General features: G+C 36.6%; 1 protein-coding gene across 1 annotated transcript in view; it reads right to left on the bottom strand.

Moving 5' to 3' along the window:
* Nucleotides 1-23,751, bottom strand: part of DPP10 (dipeptidyl peptidase like 10) — a 755,039-nt gene that overhangs the window by 51,312 nt on the left and 679,976 nt on the right. Inside the window, exons 14-17 of the mRNA XM_068969380.1 lie at nucleotides 6,102-6,193; nucleotides 5,652-5,699; nucleotides 2,004-2,125; nucleotides 631-678 (exon numbers count right to left, since the gene is read on the bottom strand). Of these exons, the coding sequence (XP_068825481.1) occupies nucleotides 631-678; nucleotides 2,004-2,125; nucleotides 5,652-5,699; nucleotides 6,102-6,193 (310 nt within the window). The remainder of the gene's footprint in view (nucleotides 1-630; nucleotides 679-2,003; nucleotides 2,126-5,651; nucleotides 5,700-6,101; nucleotides 6,194-23,751) is intronic.

Below are 23,751 nucleotides of genomic sequence, written 5' to 3'. Positions count from 1 at the left end.
TTTTTAAGATCAGCTCAATCATGTTTGTGCTTATACTCTTTACTATTAAAATTCTTAAACACATTGACCACATCTTACTAGCGATGAACACCCAGTTTCTGCCATATATCCTAATAGAGTCTTCACTCAATAGATAATGGACAACTTAATAAATATATAAAAGCATAAATGAATATGTAAAACTAGTCAAGGATAACTAAAATAAATAAGATATAAAATATATGAAACAATATATTTTTTCATATTTTTTCTAAAATAAGTGTGTTGATCTGGAGAAATAATCTACATGAGGTTCAAGAAAGAATAAACCAGAGCCCTAATGGGCCAATAGACTGAAACATACCTAAATGAACTTCATCAATTACTACTCAATCAATTTAGATACAGGAGATATCCTATTTTGGGAATACATTGATAAGATCCAACTCCAATTATAAGGCAGCCCGACCCATTTGCTTTACTATTTCTCTTATACACACAAGGTCATATTGATGGTACCTATGCCTATTTCCCCAGTCTGAGGGCTCCTTTGAAGAAGGTTCTATAGAGTACAAAACTCAGATGAATAAGATCATATCAAAGACTGATGCCAATCATGACTATTCTGCATTGTTGTGTTCATGTACTTACTTGCTGGATTGTCTGTGCTATGTAGGCTGACCACTGGAACCCCTGGACCTGGGTTTTATAAATATATGTAGAAACATTTTAAAAACATCCAAATAATAACTATTGGAAGGTTAGATGACAGAATTCTTTTTTTCCACATGTAAGCATTTCATAGTTAAAACATAATGAAATAGAAATCAGATTATTAGATTTCATTCCTTTCTATGCATATTTTATTCAGAAAAGTAAAAACATATGGGGAGAGAAACTATTTACAAGATTATTGCTAAGATCCTCCCTTCTCTAAAATGCCATGTACTTCAATATTTCTATGGTTTTAGCCAATCTAATGCACCCTACTGTCTTTTTCTCTAGTCTTTAATAGAATAGTCACTGATCTGTCAGTTGATTCCCAAACCTGTGACCCTTTACCCTCTCATCTAAGATTAAATTCTATTTACCACTCAGCCAAGAAAGAAAGAATGCATGCATATTAGAAATATTTCATCCACAAGACAAATTAAATTTTGGAGCTAATCTTATATTAATTTAAAAATATATTAACTGGAATAGTTATTTCAAATACACTGGACAATTCAGGTGTAACTATAAGATGTTATCTTGAAACTTCACTTCTCTAATGAACACTATTTGGAGGCCAATGGTTTTTCTCTGGTGTCATCAAACAAGTACATCTCTGTTTTGATTTTTTAAGGTGTCAAGAGAAAAAAATAAAGAAAAAGAGCAAGTATTAGTCTATTCCTCATGGTATCTTAAGACAGGACTGCACAAGATACCAGCTAAAGCTGTAACATTCAATCCATTGTGTTATAAGAGGATATCTCTGATTTCATCAGAGTATCCTGTTAAAGGTACAATGATTCCTACTAGTATAACCTAGACATACTTACCACTAATTAAGACTTAGCATACTATTATCATATAGAAGAAATTCCTGGAGTGAACACACTTTCTCAAAATTTAAGGAGACTAGACCCAAAGAATTAAATTTTTGTAGGTCCTAAATTTCTTAACAACAAAGCCAGTATTTCAACAAGGAAAGTATTGCTTTTCCTAAAGTCTAGGTAAGTTAGTTTATTTTTCTAGGATGACTTTGCTAATGTAAATGTTTATCACTTTTTAAAAAGATTCATGTAAAATAGCCCTTATTGATCATGTACCTGTTTATATACTGACTTACTTCTAATTTCTGTCTTTAAAATAAAGTAATGGATAAAATATCACAAAAAACCCTTATTTATTACTTTTTAACAAAAACTTGTGTAAACAAGGAATATAAAATCATATATTAAGGGTAATCATTACTACTTATAGTAATAGATACTGATCAAACAAAATTGATAAAATAAATTTTAACAGAAATCAACTATTACCTTTACAGAGTAATAAGAAATGTTGATTCATGGGACTAAAACTGGCATCAAAATATGTGCATTGTTCTTTCATAAAATTACATGAAATGCATTGACGATTCAATAAGCCTTCAGTAGAAGCACTGGGGAAAGAAACAGAAAGTGAGAAATACTACTATTCCAGGTACTTAAATGTGTGGTATCATTATTTTAATATTAACATAAAGAAGTTGCAGTATTACTTATGCTGAAGTTCCTCATAAATTATTACTTATCAGAAAAATGCAAAGTCAATTTCCATTACTAATATTAAGATATACACATTTTTCTTCTCAGTAAAAAAATTAAAATTATGAACACCTATACATATGTAACATGTATATAGTTATACATGCTTTAAAGAAACTGACTTTCCCAGGATTAAATATAACTTATTCTTAGTTATATTTTTATAGATATTTCTTTGTAAAGTCTAAAAGGAAATTACCCACACAGACAAGCATAGTCACTAGCAATAATATTAGCTGAAAGAACTAATAAATTATGAATAATCATACATTATCTGTGCTGCTAGACAGAAACACTGCTAATGATAACATTTTTAAAAACTTGGCGGCACAAAATATTCTCAGTTTTATTTTGGAATAAAACACATAGTATACTATACTTCACAAAGTCACAACTTCACACTTGAAACATTTTGGGTTCATTATAAACTCAAATTTTCCTTTACACCTAAAGTGATCAATATAATAGGCACTTAAACACATTAGCTAGTTTTAGCCTTATAATAAATCATAGCCTTTTTTTTTTTTTCTTTTAAACTGTGGTAAAACAACATTCACCATTTTAGCCAGTTTTCAAGTATATGGTTAATTTCAGTCACAATATTGCAGAACTATTGCCACAGAGACACTATGAATGTGTGGCAGTCACACACAGAATTTAATTTTTCTCTCTCTACTCTGTCATATAATTTTTCAGATCCAAGTTCCCTAAAAATTTATATTGGTATTTTCTCATTATTTAGATTATGAAATTACTAAAAATAAAGAAAAGCATACTTTGAGACAAAATTATGACACTGAATATGGTAGCAATTCTGATTCTGTTAATCCCATAGATTAAATCAACCAATTAATATTTTTATGGACCTGGACAAGGCAATGGTTACGTTTTTTGGGTTAAACACTAACAGTATCTTATAGTCAAGTCAACTGGCACTTGATGAGCCATTTAAAGAAAAATTTGTTGGTTGCACATTTTTGTTATAACCCAGTCTTCTACAGTAGTGCAGGTCATAGATATATTGACTGTTGTATTGCTTTGCCTCAGTCACTAGAGACGCGTGTGTGTTCTCATTTGCTTCAGTCGTATACAGCTTTTTGTGACCCTGTAGACTATAGCCCTCCAGGCTCTCTTTCCATGGGGATTCTCCAGGCAAGAATACTGCAGTAGGTTGCCATACCCTCCTCCGGGGCATCTTCCCAACGCAGGGATCAAATCCATCTCTTACATGTCCTATGTTGGCAGGCAGGTTCTGTACCACTAGTGCCACCTCGGAAACCCACAAGTGTGTTACTCGTTCAGTCATGTTTGACTCTTTGTGACCCCATGGATTGTAGCCTGCTAGGCTTCTCTGTCCATGGAAATCTCCAGGTAGGAATACTGGAGGAGGTTGCCATTTCCTTCAAAGGGGATCTTCTTGACCCAGGAATCCATCCCAAATCTCCTGCATTGAAGGTAGATTCTTTACTGTCTGAGAAGCCCATAGGACAAGCACACAAATCTAAGAACTCATTGTTACTCAAATCACGTTTTTAGGCTAATAAAAGGAGAGAATGAAGTAGCTCCATTGGCTGAACTTAGCCAAATGTAATTTTCTGACACTCATTTTTCTTTAAGAGTTTTACAAAATGAGAGAAATAAAATATCAGTCAAGTATTTCTAGATCTCTAAAGGATTGTTCTTGACTGCCAATATTAACCACAATATAAGCTTTAAGAAAGATAAGTTTTAGGTAATCAAAACTAGAAAGTGACCAATACTTTAATCAAGACGTCTAAGCTAAAATTAGAATCAGTCTCTTTAAATAAATAGCTGTTCTTCCTTTTGAAGTTGTTAGAATTGAGAACATGTGTTCCAGAGTCTAAGAGAAAAAAACAAAGAATGTAAAAATGACATACTGTGATATGTGATTAAAAAGAGAAGAGGCTCACTTCAGATGACAGTGATTTATGCATAAATAAGAGTGTGCGGATGAATTAGAGTGAGTAAGGGTACTTGAAACATCCATTTTTGCTTTCAAAGGAAAGTCTAGGCTACTTGGTAAGAATCACTGGTGACACTGCTTCAAACATGATGAATTTCCACTGAGAATATGCCATGGCAGTTTTGACACTTTAAAAATGGATCTGTGAAACAGAAATTAGAAAGGATATATGATGTCTAGAATTAATAAGCTGCTTGCCAGACAAAAATGAAAGTCATTCTTGGGAAGCCCTGGTGAAAGCTTTCTGAGTGAGGAGGCATTTTTAATACTAAATAGGTATGACCTTAAACCCTTTTATGAATACAGCTTTCCATCTGGGAAAATTGGAGAGATAAAAATAGTCCCCATCCACAGCTCTATTTTAGTAAGCAAGGGCCATGCCTGGCTTAAATAACAGTCTATGCATTTTACACATTCTGAGAGTGGGGAGAGAAAAACTGCCACTTGATCTACTCTACTAAATGTCCACAATGCTTTAATTTGGAATAAATTATGTGTGTAATAAATCACATGTATACAGTATTGCATGTGTGCTTAGTCCTTCAGTCAGTTCTGACTCTTTGCAACCCCGTGGACTGTGGCCCACCAGGCTCCTCTGTCCATGGGATGCTCCAGGCAAGAAGACAGAATGGGTAGCCATTCCCTTTTCTAGGGGATCTTCCTAACCCAGGGATTGAACCCGGGTATCCTGCATTGCAGGCGGATTCTTTACCATCTGAGACACCAATTCAGTTCAGTTCAGCTGCTCAGTCCTGTCCAACTCTTTTTGATCCCATGGACTGCAGCATGCCAATCTTCCTTGTCCACCATCACTCCCAGAGCTTGTTCAAACTCATGTCCATCGAGTTGGTGATGCCATCCAACCATCTGATCCTCTGTCATCCCCTTCTCCTCCTGACTTCAATCTTTCCCAGCATCAGGGTCAGTTTCTAATGAGTCAGTTTTTCACATCAGGTGGCCAAAGTATTGGAGCTCCAGCTTCAGAATCAATGAATATTTAGGATTGATTTCCTTTAGGATTGACTGGCTTGATCAGGGAGGGCCTCATATACTGAAAACTTTAAATGAGGCATAGCAGAACAAAAAGTTATTTGGGAAATAAGGAAATGCTAGTGATATGTGTCATTCAGAGATGCAAGTCTCAAAAAAAAAAAAAAAGATATTTTGAAAGGATAAAAACAAGTGAGAGAAAAATAAAGGAGGAATTAGATGGTGTCCACTCCAGTTGCAAACCTTTAGGCTCACAATGGTCGAGAGATGAAGTTTTATCATACTGAGTTGGCTCTCTCCTAGTCATACCAAAAATGCAACTTCAGATCTTTCCATCCTATGATTGTGCTGTGTGGATGGCCCCTGAGTAATCAACTTGTGCAGGAAGGTCCTCTCACACTGCTTACCTGTACAGCTGCCTCCCTCTGGGAGATGACTCGGTGCTCAGAAAGTAACTGCCCATGAAAAAAAACAACACAAACATCAGGCACCAATCAATTTTTGCAACACTGAGTTTTCACTTGAATTTTCCAACTGCCAAAGAATAGGCAAGAGCTTTTCTATTATTCAACAGCAGGTCTTTGATCCATTTGGGAAACATCTTTTCTTAAAATGTTGTCATACTTTTTTTTCTATGCTCTCTCACAATCTCTCTGAGTGTGACTCTGTGTGTGTGTGCATGCATGTGTCTGTATAAGCATCCTTTTGGGTGAAGCTGAGGGAGAGTCTTAAAGATTGTTTTTTACATGGCCAGGCTACTTGGATTAGGACCATGGTAAGCAAAAATAAATCTGGCAGATAGGATTGCATTTAACAACACTGACTTCCAACTTGACTAGGGAATCAAAAACGCTCACATTTTTTGTGTAGTTTCATCATATGCCAGGATCTTTATCACTTCCCAGTTTCCTGATGTCAGATGCCGCACGGTAATTTGCTCACTTTTACTCTGCAAATAAATAGAAAACATTGATTTCCCTTTTATTTAAATAGCATCTCTCTGGTCAACACCAAAGTGCTAACTGCCCATGTCACTTTTAATTCTTTAGTTTTCAGCTAATATTGAGTTTCTTGTTTTTAATCTCAAGAATGAATACACATTCACATAACCATAGTTACAGGCAAGACAGTACTTTTATTCCTATGCTGTAGGAAAATCATTCAGAAAACATCTCCACATAGGACTACATGGGTAGCATCACCTTGACATAGGAAGTCATCTTGGCATTTAATATAGACATAGGACTTTGATAGCGTTAATCTAAATGATTGACAGCTAAACAGTTTGAATAGCTTTGAATAAAACTTTTAGAACAAACTTCATTTCAAATAGATTTTAAGTGTTATATGCTTTTAACCTTTGCAGCATGTGTATTGAGAATAATATTGATAGATTTGCTATTTTCACTTAATACTTTATTTCTGAGATTAATTCATGTTGATACTTGTAGACATAGTTTATTTTCACTGCTATATGGTATTTTATTGTATGCATGAATACATAAAAATTTATTTTTTGATATTTGAGTTTTTCCAAATTTTTGCTCTTTAAAACAAGTTGTCTGTGAACTACTTTATTAATGTCTCCTTGTGCATGTGGCAGGGTTTTCTTGAGACAAATGCTGGTAAGTGAGAAAACTCCTGGAGGGACCACTGAGAAAATGGCAGAGGAGTAGGACGAGATCACCAGCCTCCCCTCAAATACATAAAAAACTCATCAAGATATGGAGCAACTCCTACAAAGTAACCTCTAGGTGACAGCAGAAGACCCCAGGCCTCCAAGGGGACAGGCTAAGTTCCCTAAAATGAGGTAGTAGAGAGAAGGGAGGCAAAAAAGGGAAAAGAGGAAGAACTTCTGGGCAGGAACTTTTGCCCCAGAGGAGGGTGGGAGCATGCACAGGGAAACTCCCTCACAGATAGGCCCAAAGAGGAGCTAGGAAGTCTTGGAAAATCAGGGACTTCTGCTGCTGCTGCTGCTAAGTCACTTCAGTCGTGTCAGACTCTGTGTGACCCCATAGACAGCAGCCCACCAGGCTCTGCCGTCCCTGGGATTCTCCACGCAAGAACACTGGAGTGGGTTGCCATTTCCTTCTCCAATGCATGAAAGTGAAAAGTGAAAGTGAAGTCGCTCAGTCGTGTCTGACTCTTCGCCACCCCATGGACTACAGCCTACCAGGCTCCTGCCTTGATGGGATTTTCCAGGCAAGAGTACTGGAGTGGGGTGCCACTGCCGTCTCCAATTCAGGGACTTGGAGGGCACTAAACAGAGAAAGCTGTACTTCTCAGCTCGTTAACAGCTCATGGACTGTGGCCCTAAACAGACAGCAGGCTTGGGTACTGAGAGTGGTGCGGCATAAAAACCCAGCCAGTGCACACAACCCTTGCAGCACAGAGGACAGTCCCAGGTAGCCAGTGTGACGGGGCAGATAAACCTAGCTAGCAAGTAGCACAGAGGGCAGGCCCAGGTACCAGGCAGACAAACACAGCTTGCGCAAAGGGTGGGATTACGGTGCCCATAGTGGGAAGGCATACAAACTTGGGCAGGGCACACAACCCTCCTGGCACAGCTGGAAGAAGAACAAACACCCCCACGACAAAGAGTGCAGGCAGTGAGACGAAACAAGTGCACATTAACCTCGCGACGCAGAGGGTGGACCTCGGGAACTGAGAGTCAAGTGCACACAGCCCTGAGACACAGAGGGTGAGTTTAGGGGGCTGAAGGAATCCCACACAAGTCGCGGCGACGCAGAAGGATCCACACAAGCACCTACCTAGGAAGTTTCTGCCAGCAGCGCAGGGTGGGACAGGGGAACTGAATCACCAGCAATGATCCCAGGGGCAAGCAGTGGGCTGGCTGCACTGCATATATGCTGAGAGAGACACTTTGAAGCAGCTGTGAAAACAGACGCGCCTAACACTGCGAAAGCTAGGACTGCCCAAAGGCATACTTAACCCACAGACACTCCAAAACCTACTACTGGAAACGGCACTGCCCTTGAGAAAGACAAGATCCAGCTCCGTGAACCAGAACACAGGCACCAACCAGGAGAACATCACAGGACTCTAACCCAACCCCATCCACAGAGGCAGACTCCACAGCCAAGAACTGCGACCTTGAAAACCCTTTTTAATTTTTTTTTTCATTTTTTACTTTTTCTTTTTTTTCTCTTATCAATCACACCATTTATTCCCCCAATATATCTCCACCTTCACACTAGCATTTAGTGGTGCTGTGTTTTCCTCTTTTTTATCTTGTTATAAAAAAAACCACACACACATTTTAAGATTTGTTCTTCTTATAAATCACACTGCTTATTCCCCAACATATTTCCACTATCACATTAGCTTTTTGTGATGCTGTGGAGTTTTCCTTGTTAAAAAATAATAATAATTTCAAGATTTTGTTTCCTTTTTTTCTTATAAATCACATGGTTTATCCCCCCTATGTATTTCCACCTCCATATTAGCCTTCTGCAGTGCTGCAGTTTTCCTCTTTGTGTTTTTGTAAAAAAAAAAAAAAAGGCAAGAAAAAATTCATTTTAGGTTTTTTTTTTTTCTTTTTTCCCCCTCACTTTTTTTTTCTTTTCTTTTTTCTTGATGAGTTTTTGGATTTTGTTTTGGATATATTCAACTGCTTTTTCTACTGTTCTTTACTGGCTGTAGCTATTCCTGACACATGTCTATTCATCTTTGTTTTTCTATTTTTTCTTTCTCTCTCTTTTTATATTTTAGTCCTCTTCTCCATCCCTTCTTTTTCTTTTTTCTCACCCTTCTCCTATTTCTTTTTTCCTCTCTTTTTTTTATTCTCCCTTTTTTCCCTCACTCTGCTTTCACCAAGTTAAGTTGTTGAGCTCTCTATGCTATATTCCCCAATTGGCCTTCTGCTTGTGCTCAGATTATCAGACTGAGAATTAGTTAACTCTTCTTTCAATTGGTTGATATCACCTCTGGTTTCCCTGGCTCACCAAGTCAATCTCCTGTACTTTTTATCTTTAGAACGCTTTGGTTATAACTGTATATGTGGAAGTGTGTATGTATATGTCCCAGTATTTCTGTAATTACCTACTTTATCTCCTCCCACTAGAACACAGGCACAAGTCACCCCAAAAAGAAATCAACACAAACCACCCAATTAACATTTCCCTCCAGGGGCAAAAATCAAAAGAAAGAAGTAATACAACGCTAAAGCCTGGAAAAAGGAGACTTCAAATGGACCAAGTTACAAAAAAAAAAAAAAAAAGATGATGATGAAAAGACAGAGAAATACAACACAAATGAAAGAGCAAGGTAGAAACTCAAAAGACTAAATAAATAAAGAGGAAATAAGTAAGCTCCCTGAGAGAGAATTCAAAATAATGATAGTAAAGATGCTCCCAAGACTTGAAAATTGAATGGAGAAAATGCAAGAAGCATTTAACACAGTTAATACAATGACCAAGGACATACAAGAAATAAAGAATAAGCAAACAGAGATGAATAACACTATTACTGAAGTTAAAAATACACTAGAAGGAACCAATAGCAGAATAACAGGCAGAGGAATGGATACGTAAGCTGGAGGATAGAGTGGTGGAAATAACTGCTGAAGAGCAGAATAAAGGGAAAGGAATGAAGAGAATTGAGGAAAGCCTCAGAGACCTTTGGGACAATATTAAACACACCAATATTTGAGTTATAGGGGTCCAAGAGGAAGAAGAAAAAAAGAAAGACACTGAGAAAATTTTAGAAGAAATTACAGTTGAAAACTTCCCTAACATGGGAAATAGTCAATCAAGTCCAAGAAGCGCAGAGAGTCTCCTACAGGATTAACCCAAGGAGAAACACATCAAGACAAAGGTTAAGCACAAAGAAAGAATATTAAAAGCAGCAAGGGAAAAGCAACAAGTAATGTACAAGAGAAAACCCATATGATAAACAGCAGATCTTTCAGCAGAAACTCTACAGGCCAGAAGGGAATGGCAGGATATACTTAAACTACTGAAAGAGAAAATCCTACAACCACAATTACTCTACCCACCAAAGATCTCATTCAAAATTGATGGAGAAATCAAAAGCTTTACAGACAAGGAGAAACTAAGAGAATTCAGCACCAACAAACCAGCCTTGCAACGTATACTAAAGGGACTTACATAGCCAGTAAACACAAGAGAAAGGAACGACTTACAAAAACAAACCCAAAATAATAAAGAAAATGCTAATAGGAACATATGTATCAATAATTACCTTAAATGTAAATGGATTAAATGCACCAACCAAAAGATACAGACTGGCTGAATGGATATGAAAACAAGACCCATATATATGCTGCCTACAGGAGACCCACTTCAGATCTAGAGACATATACAGACTGAAAGTAAAAGGCTGGAGTAAGATATTCCATGTGAATGGAAACCAAAAGAAAACTGGAGTGGCAATCCTCATTTCAGACAAAATAGACTTTAAAATAAAGAATATCATAAGAAAAGAAGAAGGACACTACATAATGATCTAGGGATCAATCCAAGAAGAAGACATAGCAATTGTAAATATCCGTGCACCCAACATAGAAGAACCTCAATACATGAGGCAAACTAATAGACATAGGAGGAGAAATCAACAGCAACACAATAATAGTAGGGGACTTTAACACCCAACTGCCATCAATGGACAGATCATCAAAACTGAGAATCAATAAGGAAACACCAATCTTACATGAAACATTAGACCAAATGGCCCTAATTGATATCTTCGGAACTTTCCATCCAAATACAGAAGAATACACTTTCTTCTCAAGTGCACATGGAACATTCTTGAGGATAGACCACATCTTGGACCACAAATCAAGCCTCAGTAAATTTAAGAAATTTGAAATTGTATCAAGAATCTTCTGACTATAATGCTATGAGACTGATATCAACTACAGGAAAAAACAGCAACAATCACAAACTCATGGAGATTAAACAATACAGTACTAAATAACAAAGAGGTTACTGAAGAAATAAAAAAAGAAATCAAAAGATTCCTAAAAACAGATGACAATGAAAACATGATGACCCCAAACCTATGGGACTTAGCAAAAGCAGTTCTAAGAGGGAGGTTTATAGCAATACAACCATAAGTCAAGAAGAAAGAAAAGCATCAGATAGACAGCCTAACTCTACATCTAAAGCAGCTGGAAAAAGAAGAACAGAAATCACCCCAAGTCAGCAGAAGGAAGGAGGTCATAAAAATCAGAGCAGAAACAAATGAAAAAGAAATGAAGGAAACAATAGCAAAGGTTAATAAAAGCTGGTTCTTTGAGAAAATTAACAAAATTGACAAACCACTAGCTAGACTCATCAAGAAAAAAAGGGAGAAAAATGAAATTAATAAGGAGAGGTTACAACAGAAATACAAAGGATCATAAGAGAATATTGTGAGCAACTATATGCTAATAAAATGGACAACCTAGAGGAAATGGAGAGACACTTAGAAAAGATCAGCTTCCCAAGACTGAATCAGGAAGAAATAGAAATTATGAACAACCCAATTACAAACACTGAAATTGAAATGGTGATCAAAAATCTCCCTCAAAACAAGCCCAGGGCCAGATGGCTTCACAGGGGAATTCTATCAAACATCAGAGAAGAGCTAATGCCTATTTTTCTGAAACTCTTTGAAAATATTGCAGAGGAAGGAAAACTTCCAAATTCATTCTACAAGGCTACAATCACCCTAGTACCAAATCCAAGAAAAGACAACACACAAAAAAGAAAATTATAGGCCAATATCACTGATGAACATAGATGCAGAAATTCTCAACAAAATTCTAGCAAACCATAGAATGGTGTTGATGCACCATATCAACAGATTGAAAAATAAAAACCACATGATCATCTCAATAGATGCAGAAAAAGCCTTTGATAAAATCTAGCATCCATTTATGATAGAAAACACTTCAAAAATGGGCATAGAAGAAACCTACTTCAACATAGTAAAGGCCATATATGAAAAGCCCACAGCAAACATTATTCTCAATGGTGAAACATTAAAATCTTTCCCTCTAAGATCAGGAACAGACAAGGGTGTCCACTCTCACCACTATTCTTCAACATGGTTTTGGAAGTCCTAACTATAATAATTAGAGAAAAAAAGAAATAAAAGGAATCCAGATCAGAAAAGAAGTAAAACTCTCACTGTTTGCAGATAACGTGATACTATACATAGAAAACCCAAAAGATACTATTACAAAATTACTAGAGCTAATCAGCAAATTCAGCAAAGTCACAGGATACAATGTCAGTATTCAGAAATCACTTCCACTCCTATATACTAACAATGAAAAATCAGAAAGAGAAAATAAGGAATCAATACCATGCCCATTTCAACAAAAAGATTAAAATATCTAGGAATAAAACTACCTAAGGAAAAAAAAAAATAAAGATCGGTTTACAGAAAACTATAAGACACTGATGAAAGAAATCAAAGATTATATAAACAGATGGATAGATATTCCATGTTTCTGGGTGGAAAGAATCAATATTGTGAAAATGACTATACTACCAAATGCAGTCTACAGATTCAATGTGATCGCTATCAAATTACCAATGGCTTTTTTCACCAAACTGGAATGAAAAATTTCACAATTCATATGGAAACACAAAAGACCCCAAATAGCAAAAAAAAAAAAAAAAAAAAAAAAAAAAAAAACAGTCTTGAGAAAGAAGAATGGAGCTGGAGGAATCAACCTTCCTGACTTCAGACTAAACACCAGAGCTACACTCATCAAGACAGTATGGTACTGGCACAAAAACAGAAATATAGATGAATGGCACAAGGTAGAGAACCCAGAGATGAACCCACGCACCCATGGGTACCTGGTACCTTATTTTTTGACAAAGGAGGCAAGAATATATAATGGGACAAAGACAGCCTCTTCAATAAGTGGTACAGTGCTGGGAAAATTGGACAGCTAAAAATAATGAAATTAGATCACTTACCTAATGCCACACACAAAGATAAACACAGAATGGATTAAGACCTAAATGCAAGACCACAAACTATTAAACTCTTAAAAGAGAACATAGGCAGAACACTTGATGACATAGATCAAAGCAAGATCTATGACCCACCTCCTAGAGAAATGGAAATAAAAACAAAAATAAACAAGTGGGACCTAATTAAACTTAAAAGCTTTTTCACAACAAAGGAAACTACAAACAAGGTGAAAGACAACGCTCAGAATGGAGAAGATAATAACAAGGAAAACAACTGATAAAGAATTAATTTCCAAAATATACAAGCAGCTTATATGACTCAATACCAAAAAAGCAAGCAACAGAATCAAAAAGTGGGAAAGGGACCTGAAGAGACATGTCTCCAAAGAAGACATACAGATGGCTAACAAGCACATGAAAAGATGCCCAACATCTCATTATCAGATAAATGCAAATCAAAACTACAATAAGATACCACCTCACACCAATCAGAATGGCCATCATCAAAAATCTACAAACAATAAATGCTGGAGAGGGTGTGGAAAAAAAGGGAACACTATTGCATTGCTGGTGGGAATGTAAACTGATACAGCCTCTATAGAAGATGGTATGGAGACTCCTTAAAAAGCTAGGAATAAAACCATCATAAGACCCAGCAATTCCATTTCTAGGCATATACCCTGAGGAAATCAAAACTGAAAAAGACACATGTACCCCAGTGTTCACTGCAGCTCTATTTAAAATAGCTAGAACATGGAAACTACCTAGATGTCCATCAATAGATGAATGGATAAAGAAGCTATGGTACAGATATACAATGGAATATCACTCAGCCGAAAAAAAGAACACATTTGAATACATTCTAATGAGGTGGACAAAACTAGAGTCCATTATACAAAGTGAAGTAAGTCAGAAAGAGAAATATAAATACTGTACACTGACACATATATATGGAATCTGAAGAAATGGCACTGATGAATTTGTTTTCAGGGCAGCAATGGAGAAACAGACATAGAGAACAGACCAACAGACAAGGTGGGAGGAGAGGAGGGAGAAGGGGGGATGTACAGAGAGAGTAACAGAGAAATTTACAATGCCATGTGTAAAACAGAGAGCCAATGGGAATTTGCTGTAAGACTCAGGGAACTCAAACAGGGGCTCTGCAAAAGAGCCCCTCTGAAGGGTGGGTGGGAAAGGAAAAGGGAGGGAGGTCTGAGAGGAAAGCGACATGGGTATACCTATGGCTGATTCTTGAAGCATGACAGAAAACCACAAAATTCTGTAGAGCAATTATCCTTCAATTAAAAAATTAAAAAAAAACCACAATACTGATATGTAGGATTGTTTTGTCAAAAGATATGTATCTTCTACCTAACTCAATGTTGTTTAGTTCCTAAGTCGTGTCAGACTCTTTTGAGACCCTATGGACTTGAGTCCACCAGGCTCTTCTGTTTGTGGGATTTCTCAGGCAGGAATACTGGAGTGGGTTGCCATTTTCTTCTCCAGGAGATCTTCCCCACCCAGGGAACAAACCTGGATCTCCTTCTTGGCAGATGGAGTCTTTACCATTGAGTCACTTGGAGAGCCCGCCAATAGTGACAGATGATTTTCAAAAGCTGTGCCAATTTACAATTTACTAGCAGTATCAGTTTCTGTTGCTCCACATTTTCTTCACTTCCTCACCAAGTGTTAATTTCATGACTAATTTTTTTTGTCAAATTAATAAGTATGAAATTATATCCCATTATGTCCCACATAATGGCAGAAGGCAATGGCAACCCACTCCAGTACATGACAGGACATGACTGAGTGAGTTCACTTTCACTTTTCACTTTCATGCATTGGAGAAGAAAATGGCAACCCACTCCAGTGTTCTTGCCTGGAGAATCCCAGGGATGGGGGATCCTGGTGGGCTGCCATCTATGGTGTCGCACAGAGTGGGACATGACTGAAGTGACTTAGCAGCTTAGCAGCATGTCCCATTTATGTCCCACCACCTTTATATTAAGAAAATTTTCAAAGTTGTAGGAAGGTTAATGAAAAGGACATGAATATCCATTTGAGTGTTGCTGAGATTCACCAAACATCAACATTTCAAATATTCACCCTCCCCCTTTATTTGTATGCTGAGTCATTTGAAACTAAATTGAAAACATCAGACTATTTTGGCTCTAAATATTTCAGTATGCATTTCTCAAAAGTAAGAATATTTTTTCATATAAGCAAATGGCATATCACTCCTATGAAAATAACATTCTGTGTGCTATGTGCTCAGTTGCTCAGTCATGTCCAGCTATTTGACTGTAGCCTTTCAGGCTCTTCTGCCCATGGAATTTTCCAGGCAAAAATATTGGAGTAGGTTGCCATTTCCTACTCCAGGGATTGAACCCACATCTCTTGCATCTCCTACATTGGCAGGCAGATTCTTTACCACTAGCACCACCTGGGAAGCCCCAAATAAGAACATTCATTTCAGTGCTCAGTCATGTGTAACTGTTAGTGACCCCATGGACTGCAGCATGCCAGGCTTCCTTGTCTATCACCAACTCCAGGAGCTTGCTCAAACTCATGTCCATTGACTGGATGATGCCATTCAACCATCTCATCCTCTCTTGTGCCCTTATCCTCCTCCCATAAATCTTTCCCAGCATCAAGGTCTTTTCCAATGAGTCACTTTTTCACATCAGGTAGCCAAAGTATTGAGGCTTCAGCTTCTGCCTCAGTCCTTCCATTGAATACTCAGGACTGATTTCCTTTAGGATTGACTGGTTGGATCTGCTTGCAGTCCAAAAGACTCTCATGAGTCTTCTCCAACACCACAGTTCAAATAATAATAACATTAATATCATCTAGATGTATAGTCTATATTCTAATATCCACATTGCCCTAAGTAACCCAAATATGTCTATATCTATATCTATCTATCTATCTATCTATCTATCTATCTTTCTATCATCTATCTGATAATTGCACTGGGTTGTTGCCTCTTTAGTCTCTTTTAAAGTAAATGCTATCCTATCATTTTTTGATTTCTAAAACACTGAATATTTTTAAGACTCTTGGTCCAGCAGTCTTATAGAATGCCCAGCATTCTGGATTATCTGTTTTTTATGGTAAAATTTAGACTAACATTTTTGGCAAGGATATTATAGAGGTGATAATGGATACCTCTTTTACTTCACCGAGTGTGGAAGAATTGATGCTTTTTAACTGTGGTGTTGGAGAAGACTCTTGAGAGTCCCTTGGACAGCAAGGAGATCCAACCAGCCCATTGTAAAGAAAATCAGCCCTGAATATTCATTGGGAGGACTGATATTGAAGCTGAAACTCCAATACTTCGGCCACAGATGCAAAGACTGACTCATTTGAAAAGACCGTGATGCTGGGAAAGATGGAAGGCAGGAGGAGAAAGGGATGACACAGGATGAGATGGTTGGATGGTATCACTGACTCAATGGACATGAATTTGAGTAAACTCCAGGAGTTGGTGATGGGCAGGAAGGCCTGGAATGCTGCAGTCCATGGGGTTGCAAAGAGTAGGACATGACTGAGCAACTGAACTGAACTGAACTGAACTTATACTTCACATCAGGAAACACACTGGTACTCGTCTTCTCACTTTTAACAATGCTGCTTACAGGGTAACTGGGAGATACATTTTTTTGCAAAAATACATTTCACCTTGAAATTAAAAGTGTGATGATAATGCACTTTATGTAACTAGGTTTTATTCAATGAACTATCTGCTCAGTAGTTTTGTCAATGATTCATGACCTTTCCTTGATTAAATTATCATTTCAAAGTGATTTTCTCACTGTAACAGCCCTTCTATATTTATTACATAGTATTCTTCTGAAGCAAAGAGGAACTAAAGAGCCTCTTGATGAAGGTGAAAGAGGAAAGTGAAAAAGCGGGCTTAAAACTCAACATTCAGAAAACTAAGATCATGGCATCTGGTCCCATCACGTCATGGCAAATAGATGGGGAAACAATGAAAACAATGACAGACTTTCTTTTCTTCTGCTTGAAAATCACTGCAGACGGATACTGCAGCCATGGAATTTAAAGATGCTTGTTCCTTGGAATAAAAGCTATGACAAACCTAGACAGCATATTAAAAAACAGAGACATTACTTTGCCAAAAAAGTTTCATTTAATCAAAGCTATGGTTTTTCCAGTAGTCATGTACAGATGTGAGTGTTGAACCATAAAGAAAGCTGAGTACCAAACAATCTATGTTTTCGAACTGTGATGTTGGAGACGACTCTTGAGAGTGTCTTGGATGGCAAAAAGATCAAATAAGTCAAACCTAAAGGAAATCAGTCCTGACTATACATTGGAAGGACTGATGTTGAAACTGAAGCTCCAATACTTTGGCCACCTGATGCAAATAACCGATTCATTAGAAAAGACCTTGATACTGGGAAAGATTGAAGGCAGGAGAAGAAGACGATGGCAGAGGATGAGATGGTTGGATGGCATCACCAACTCAATGGATATGAGTTTGAGCAAGGTCCTGGAGATGACGAAGAACAGGGAAGCCTGTATGCTGCAGTTCATGGGGTTGCCAAGAAATAGACAGGATTGAGCAACTGAACAATATTCTTCTGTTAAAGATCTTTCCTTACTTTTATATGCTTACATGTGTTCGTTGTATCAGTTCTTTGGCACTCAGCTTTCTTCACAGTCCAACTCTCACATCCATATATGACTACTGGAAAAACCACAGCCTTGACTAGATGGACCTTTGTTGGCAAAGTAATGTCTCTGCTTTTGAATATGCTATCTAGGTTGGTCATAACTTTCCCTCCAAGAAGTAAGCATCTTTTAATTTCATGGCTGCAGTCACCATCTGCAGTGATTTTGGAGCCCCCCAAAATGAAGTTGGACACTGTTTCCACTGTTTCCCCATCCATTTGCCATGAAGTGATGGGACCAGATGCCATGATCTTAGTTTTCTGAATGTTGAGCTTTAAGCCAACTTACTCACTCTCCTCTTTCACTTTCATCAAGAGGCTTTTTAGTTCCTCTTCACTTTGCCATAAGGGTGGTATCATCTGCATATCTGAGGTTATTGATATTTCTCCTGGCAATCTTGATTCCAGCTTGTGCTTCATCCAGCCCAGCATTTCTCATGATGTACTCCACTGCTGCTAAGTTGCTTCAGTCGTGTCCGACTCTGTGTGACCCCATAGACAGCAGCCCACCAGGCTTCCCCGTCCCTGGGATTCTCCAGGCAAGAACACTGGAGTGGGTGATGTACTCTGCATATAAGTTAAATAAGCAGGGTGACAATATACGGCCTTGACGTACTCCTTTTCCTATTTGGAACCACACATATACTTTAACCCACCATAAATTTAGAAAGTATACTTTATTTTCAAATATTTTAAATACAAAGTTACCATTGTTGCTATTAGCTGAATAACATGTTAAACATGAATAACATGTTTGGTATAAATATATAAAGAATCTAAGATTTTGAAGTGGGAAAGTTTTATTAAATGTACACTTTCCTAGACTACTTAAGGCAGAAATTAAATGGTCAATTAACTATGTACAGGTGGTATTAGAATCTTCTTCCAAAAAAAAAAAAATACCTGTGACTTTTTGCACACATTGATATTTCAAACATCTCCCTAAATCAACTATTCCATATTCTTAAAGGGAGTTCTAGCTGGTCAAAGTCAACAACAAGCATGTAATTTATTTTAACTTCTTCATATACTGTCTGATAAATTATAGCACTTTATAAGCATTTGTTGAAAAAAAGTATAAATGTAAAGATAAAAACAAATTTCTGAGATTTGACACAGCCTAAAATTTGTTGTGGAGTTCTGAAGTCTCATATTTAATTGTCAAATTTCCACAGGACAACCACCCAGTGAATGGCCTTACTTACTCATTTTGATCCTGTTTTGAGTGAGCCAAGGACAGAAAGAATACTAACAGCTCAAGGTTTTAATGCATCTTTGGTGCTCAATTTCTCGATGAACAAAATCTCAAAACATTAAAAAGTAAAGAGATTTTGATCAATATTTGTTTGGAGATAGGCTTTTTTCACAGATTTCTAGATTGATTATACTTTGATTTTCAGAGAATTTTGGTGTGTGTTTATGTGTCTTTTAAGGAAATAAGAGTGACCATATTAAAAGTGATCATGAGTAAAAATCCAATGACATGAAAATTGTTTGAAAACAATGTACAGAAAATTAAAATTACACATTCAATGATGCATCTAGGATCAAAATATAGTTCTAAGTGTAGAAGCAAAATATCTCTTGTTGGTAGCCATAATAACAAGCTCACAAACCTTTGCACTTTATTCAAACACCTATAATTTCTTTGCTTATTTTATGTCTGCCACAGCCACTGTGGGCTTGGGGAATAAGTGGCACTTCATTCACATGTAATGTCATAGACTATCTTGTATAGTTATAAGACTCATAAGCTATTTTTCCAATAATAGTATCTAGTTATATCATAACAGTGAGCATATTAAGTTTGATCTCTACTCTGGGTAAATAATCCCAGTACCAATCACAATATGGTGGATGCCCATACAGTAAATTTAAAATATATAACAAGAGACTTGGCTAGTCTTTATGAGGGGGTGTCTTTACCTTAATTTTCCATCTGCCTTCAGTAGAAATATAATCACAGGAAAGGTAATTTAACAAAGTAGGAAAGAATAATTATTTTACTTCACAGAAATAATTCTTTCTTTCTGTGAAACCACAATCTCTATTATATTAACTTAGTAGAATAGAAACACTGATTATGAATTTTGACAAGGGCAACATGGCAATATGCTTCAAACTGAACTCATTTTTCACTTTTAATTTTCAAAGAGCAGCAATAAAACTAGTAACTTTATTTATTTTTAAAAGAACTAAAAATCTAGGAAATAAAATGTTTTTATTTGGGACATCACAAATCAGACACCTTTCCTTGAATTGGTAGAGAGTTTATCTTACTCAGACAGTTCAATACTGATATTTATATTCACAAGTGGAAAACATTGGTATCAGTAAAAGTTTAATGACACACATGCTTTTCACCTAATTATACACTGTTAATTCATTTCTTATAATAAACTCTGTTTAATTTTTGCAGCTTTTAAGTATGGGAAATATTGCAGTGCTTAAAAATAGCATGCTTTAATTTATTGTCTATTCAACATGTGAGGTGAGAGAATTGTTTTCAGACAATGTCCTTATCAGATACAACAGTGAAATGTAATGAAAAAATTGTATTGGGTTGATTATGTGATAGAATTGAGGATTGGGGGCATGCTATTTTCTACAGTATTTGTAATGAATAATTTAAAATTATTCCAAGTCAAATTGTCAGCTCTCATGAGCAAAACTCTGTACTGCTGAATAGAGAGAGTGAATGAATTCACTAACATTTAAAATTTTTCATTTAACACAGCTTTGGAAGATAACTGGGCAATTGCTTATGCTTATAAATCTGAACCACTTAACATGACCGCAACTCTGCTTATCCCATATTAGAGAGGAAAAAGGGAGCTATGTCCTTGACAAAAACCGTTTCTTAACTGCAAGTTACACTGTAAGATAGAGGATATTATACTTCCAAATATGGGACCTCAGAAATTAGAGTCTACATAAGGAATGCCATAGAGAGAAGGTGAAAGGAAACTATCTAAAGTGGTCTATTGTAAAAAAAGAGTTTGCATCGTTGCTTGAATCAAACTGTTTCCAATACTGCATATTGCACACTCTACTCAGAAGGAACTTTATGTCAGCTTATATAGATTTTCGAATTGCCAATATCCGCTGGATCATCGAAAAAGCAAGAGAGTTCCAGGAAAACATCTATTTCTCTATTGACTATGTCAAAGCCTTTGACTGTGTGGATCACAATAGACTGTGGAAAATTCTGAAAATGATGGTAATACCAGACCACCTGACCGGCCTGAGAAACCTATATGCAGGTCAGGAAGCAACAGTTAGAACTGGACATGGAACAACAGACTGGTTCCAAATAGGAAAAGGACTCCGTCAGGCTGTATATTGTCACTCTGCTTATTTAACTTTCTATGCAGTGTACATCATGAGAAATGCTGGGCTAGAAGAAGCACAAGCTGAAATCAAGATTGCTGGGAGAAATATCAATAACCTCAGATATGCAGATGACACCACTCTTATGGCAGAAAGTGAAAAAGAACTAAAAAGCCTCTTGATGAAAGTGAAAGAGGAGAGTGAAAAAGTTGGCTTAAAGCTCAACATTCAGAAAACTAAGATATGGCATCTGGTCCCATCACTTCATGGGAAATAGATGGGGAAACAGTGGAAACAGTGTCTGACTTTATTTTTGGGGGCTTCAAAATCACTGCAGCCATGAAATTAAAAGACACTTACTCCTTGGAAGGAAAGTTATGACCAACCTAGATAGTATATTCAAAAGCAGAGACATTACTTTGCCAACACAGGTCCATCTAGACAAGGCTATGGTTTTTCCAGTGGTCCTGTATGGATGTGAGAGTTGGACTCTGAAGAAAGCTGAGTGCCGAAGAATTGATGCTTTTGAACTGTGGTGTTGGAGAAGACTCTTGGGAGTTCCTTGGACTGCAAGGACATCCAACCAGTCCATTCTAAAGGAGATCAGCCCTGGGATTTCTTTGGAAGGAACAATGCTAAAGCTGAAACTCCAATACTTTGGCCACCTCATGCGAAGAGTTGACTCATTGGAAAAGACTCTGATGCTGGGAGGGATTGGGGGCAGGAGGAGAAGGGGACAATAGAGGATGAGATGGCTGGATGGCATCACTGACTCGATGGACATGAGTTTGAGTGAACTCCGGGAGTTGGTGATGGACAGGGAGCTGTGGCGTGCTGCAATTCATGGGTTCGCAAAGAGTCAGACACGACAGAGTGACTGAACTGAACTGAACTGAACTATATAGATTTTTGGAAGACTCAGTTTTTATTTTTATTATCTTTAACAGAATATATAAAAGCAGAGAAACCTCATTCATAAATTGTGTTTTCTCATATTTATATAGAAAGTATCCAGAAATATATAGGGCTTAACAATATTTTACTTTTGATATAGGAATTCCAGTTCTGTTAACTAAAATTAAATAAATAATTTATAATAAAGTAAGTTTTATACATAGTGAAATCTATAACTACAGCTAATTGTCACTAATTGAAACATTCAACAATCATGGTTAAGTAGGTGTGTGAGTGCTATCACTTCAATCATCTGACTCTTTACAACTCTATGGACTGTATCCCGCCGGACTCTTCTCTCCATGGCATTTTCCAGGCAGGAATACTGGAGGGGGTTGCCATGCCCGTCTCCAGAGGAACTTCCCTACCCAGGGATTGAACACAGGTCTCCTGAATTGCAGGGAGATCTGTTACCTCTAGTGCCACTTGGGAAGGTACACACAGTCAACTAAATATGAATATTCAAAAGAATTGCACTCAAAATTGTTTACCACTATGGGACGATTTTGCTTCTAAATTAAAATATCAGGATAAAATGCTGTAGTTTACATAAAATTATAATAATACTTTAAAGAATACTGGAGGAAAATGTCATAATTTTTTTCTACTTTTATATTTTGGAATTATTTTAACAAGCATTAGTTTTGTAAATGAGGGGGAAAAAACACTAAAATATTTGTAAGGAAAATTGTCCATTTATGCAATGAATATATCCTGAAACACTAATTTGTAGCCTGGTGTCTAACCAATGTATTTTTGTTTACCTACAAATTATGTAAGAGAGAAAAATGTTTGCAAAATTTTACTACTTTCATTTGGTAAGACAGTTCAAACAGTTAAATCTATTTTCAGTCAATGGGGAAGCTCTCAAATGTAGCTTAGCATCTAGTACTACAGAAGTAGTCTTCCTGACTATTGGCTGCTAAGCTCTCTGTCCCTATCATTTCTCTCTCTCTGGGCACATCAATTTAGGTGGCATCCTCAGGCATATAAAAGGAAGGAAGAAGGGGTAAAAAGTCATCTCTGGTGACATGCATTACTGTTTAGACAGTAAATTATTAAACTATTTTTGGAGGGCCAATTTTACATTCTATATCAAAACCTAAGCAAAGACATATGTACACATACACTTTGCCTAGGTACCTTTTGATATCTAGAAATATATATTTATAGGAATAATGTTTACCTTTGAATATTTTTTAGTATCAAAAATAGAAATAAATTTGATGATTAAAAGTAATTCATTTAAATATGGTATGATATGTTTACTGGACATAATGTTGAGTAGCTATTAAAATCACATTTTAAAATAATATTAAATATTAGGAATGCAATTAAATGATGTCAGAAAATGCTCATAAATTACTCTTTAAATGTTACAAGTAAATATATAGCTTTGCATGTTTTTAGGTGAAAAATGAGATATTTTTCATGTAAAAAGGAATTCAAAACATATGCAACAACTGATTTGCAATATGCCAGTGTGGGGTGATGAGACCATATTTGATGTTATATATACCTTTACTTAGTTTATTCAGTTATTACTTTACAAATTTTTATAGTGTACATAT

The sequence above is a fragment of the Capricornis sumatraensis genome, chromosome 3 (assembly GCF_032405125.1).
Source record: "Capricornis sumatraensis isolate serow.1 chromosome 3, serow.2, whole genome shotgun sequence".
NCBI lineage: Eukaryota > Metazoa > Chordata > Mammalia > Artiodactyla > Bovidae > Capricornis > Capricornis sumatraensis.
Note: the sequence above shows the minus strand (reverse complement) of the source record. Positions and strands in the feature narration are given on the sequence as shown.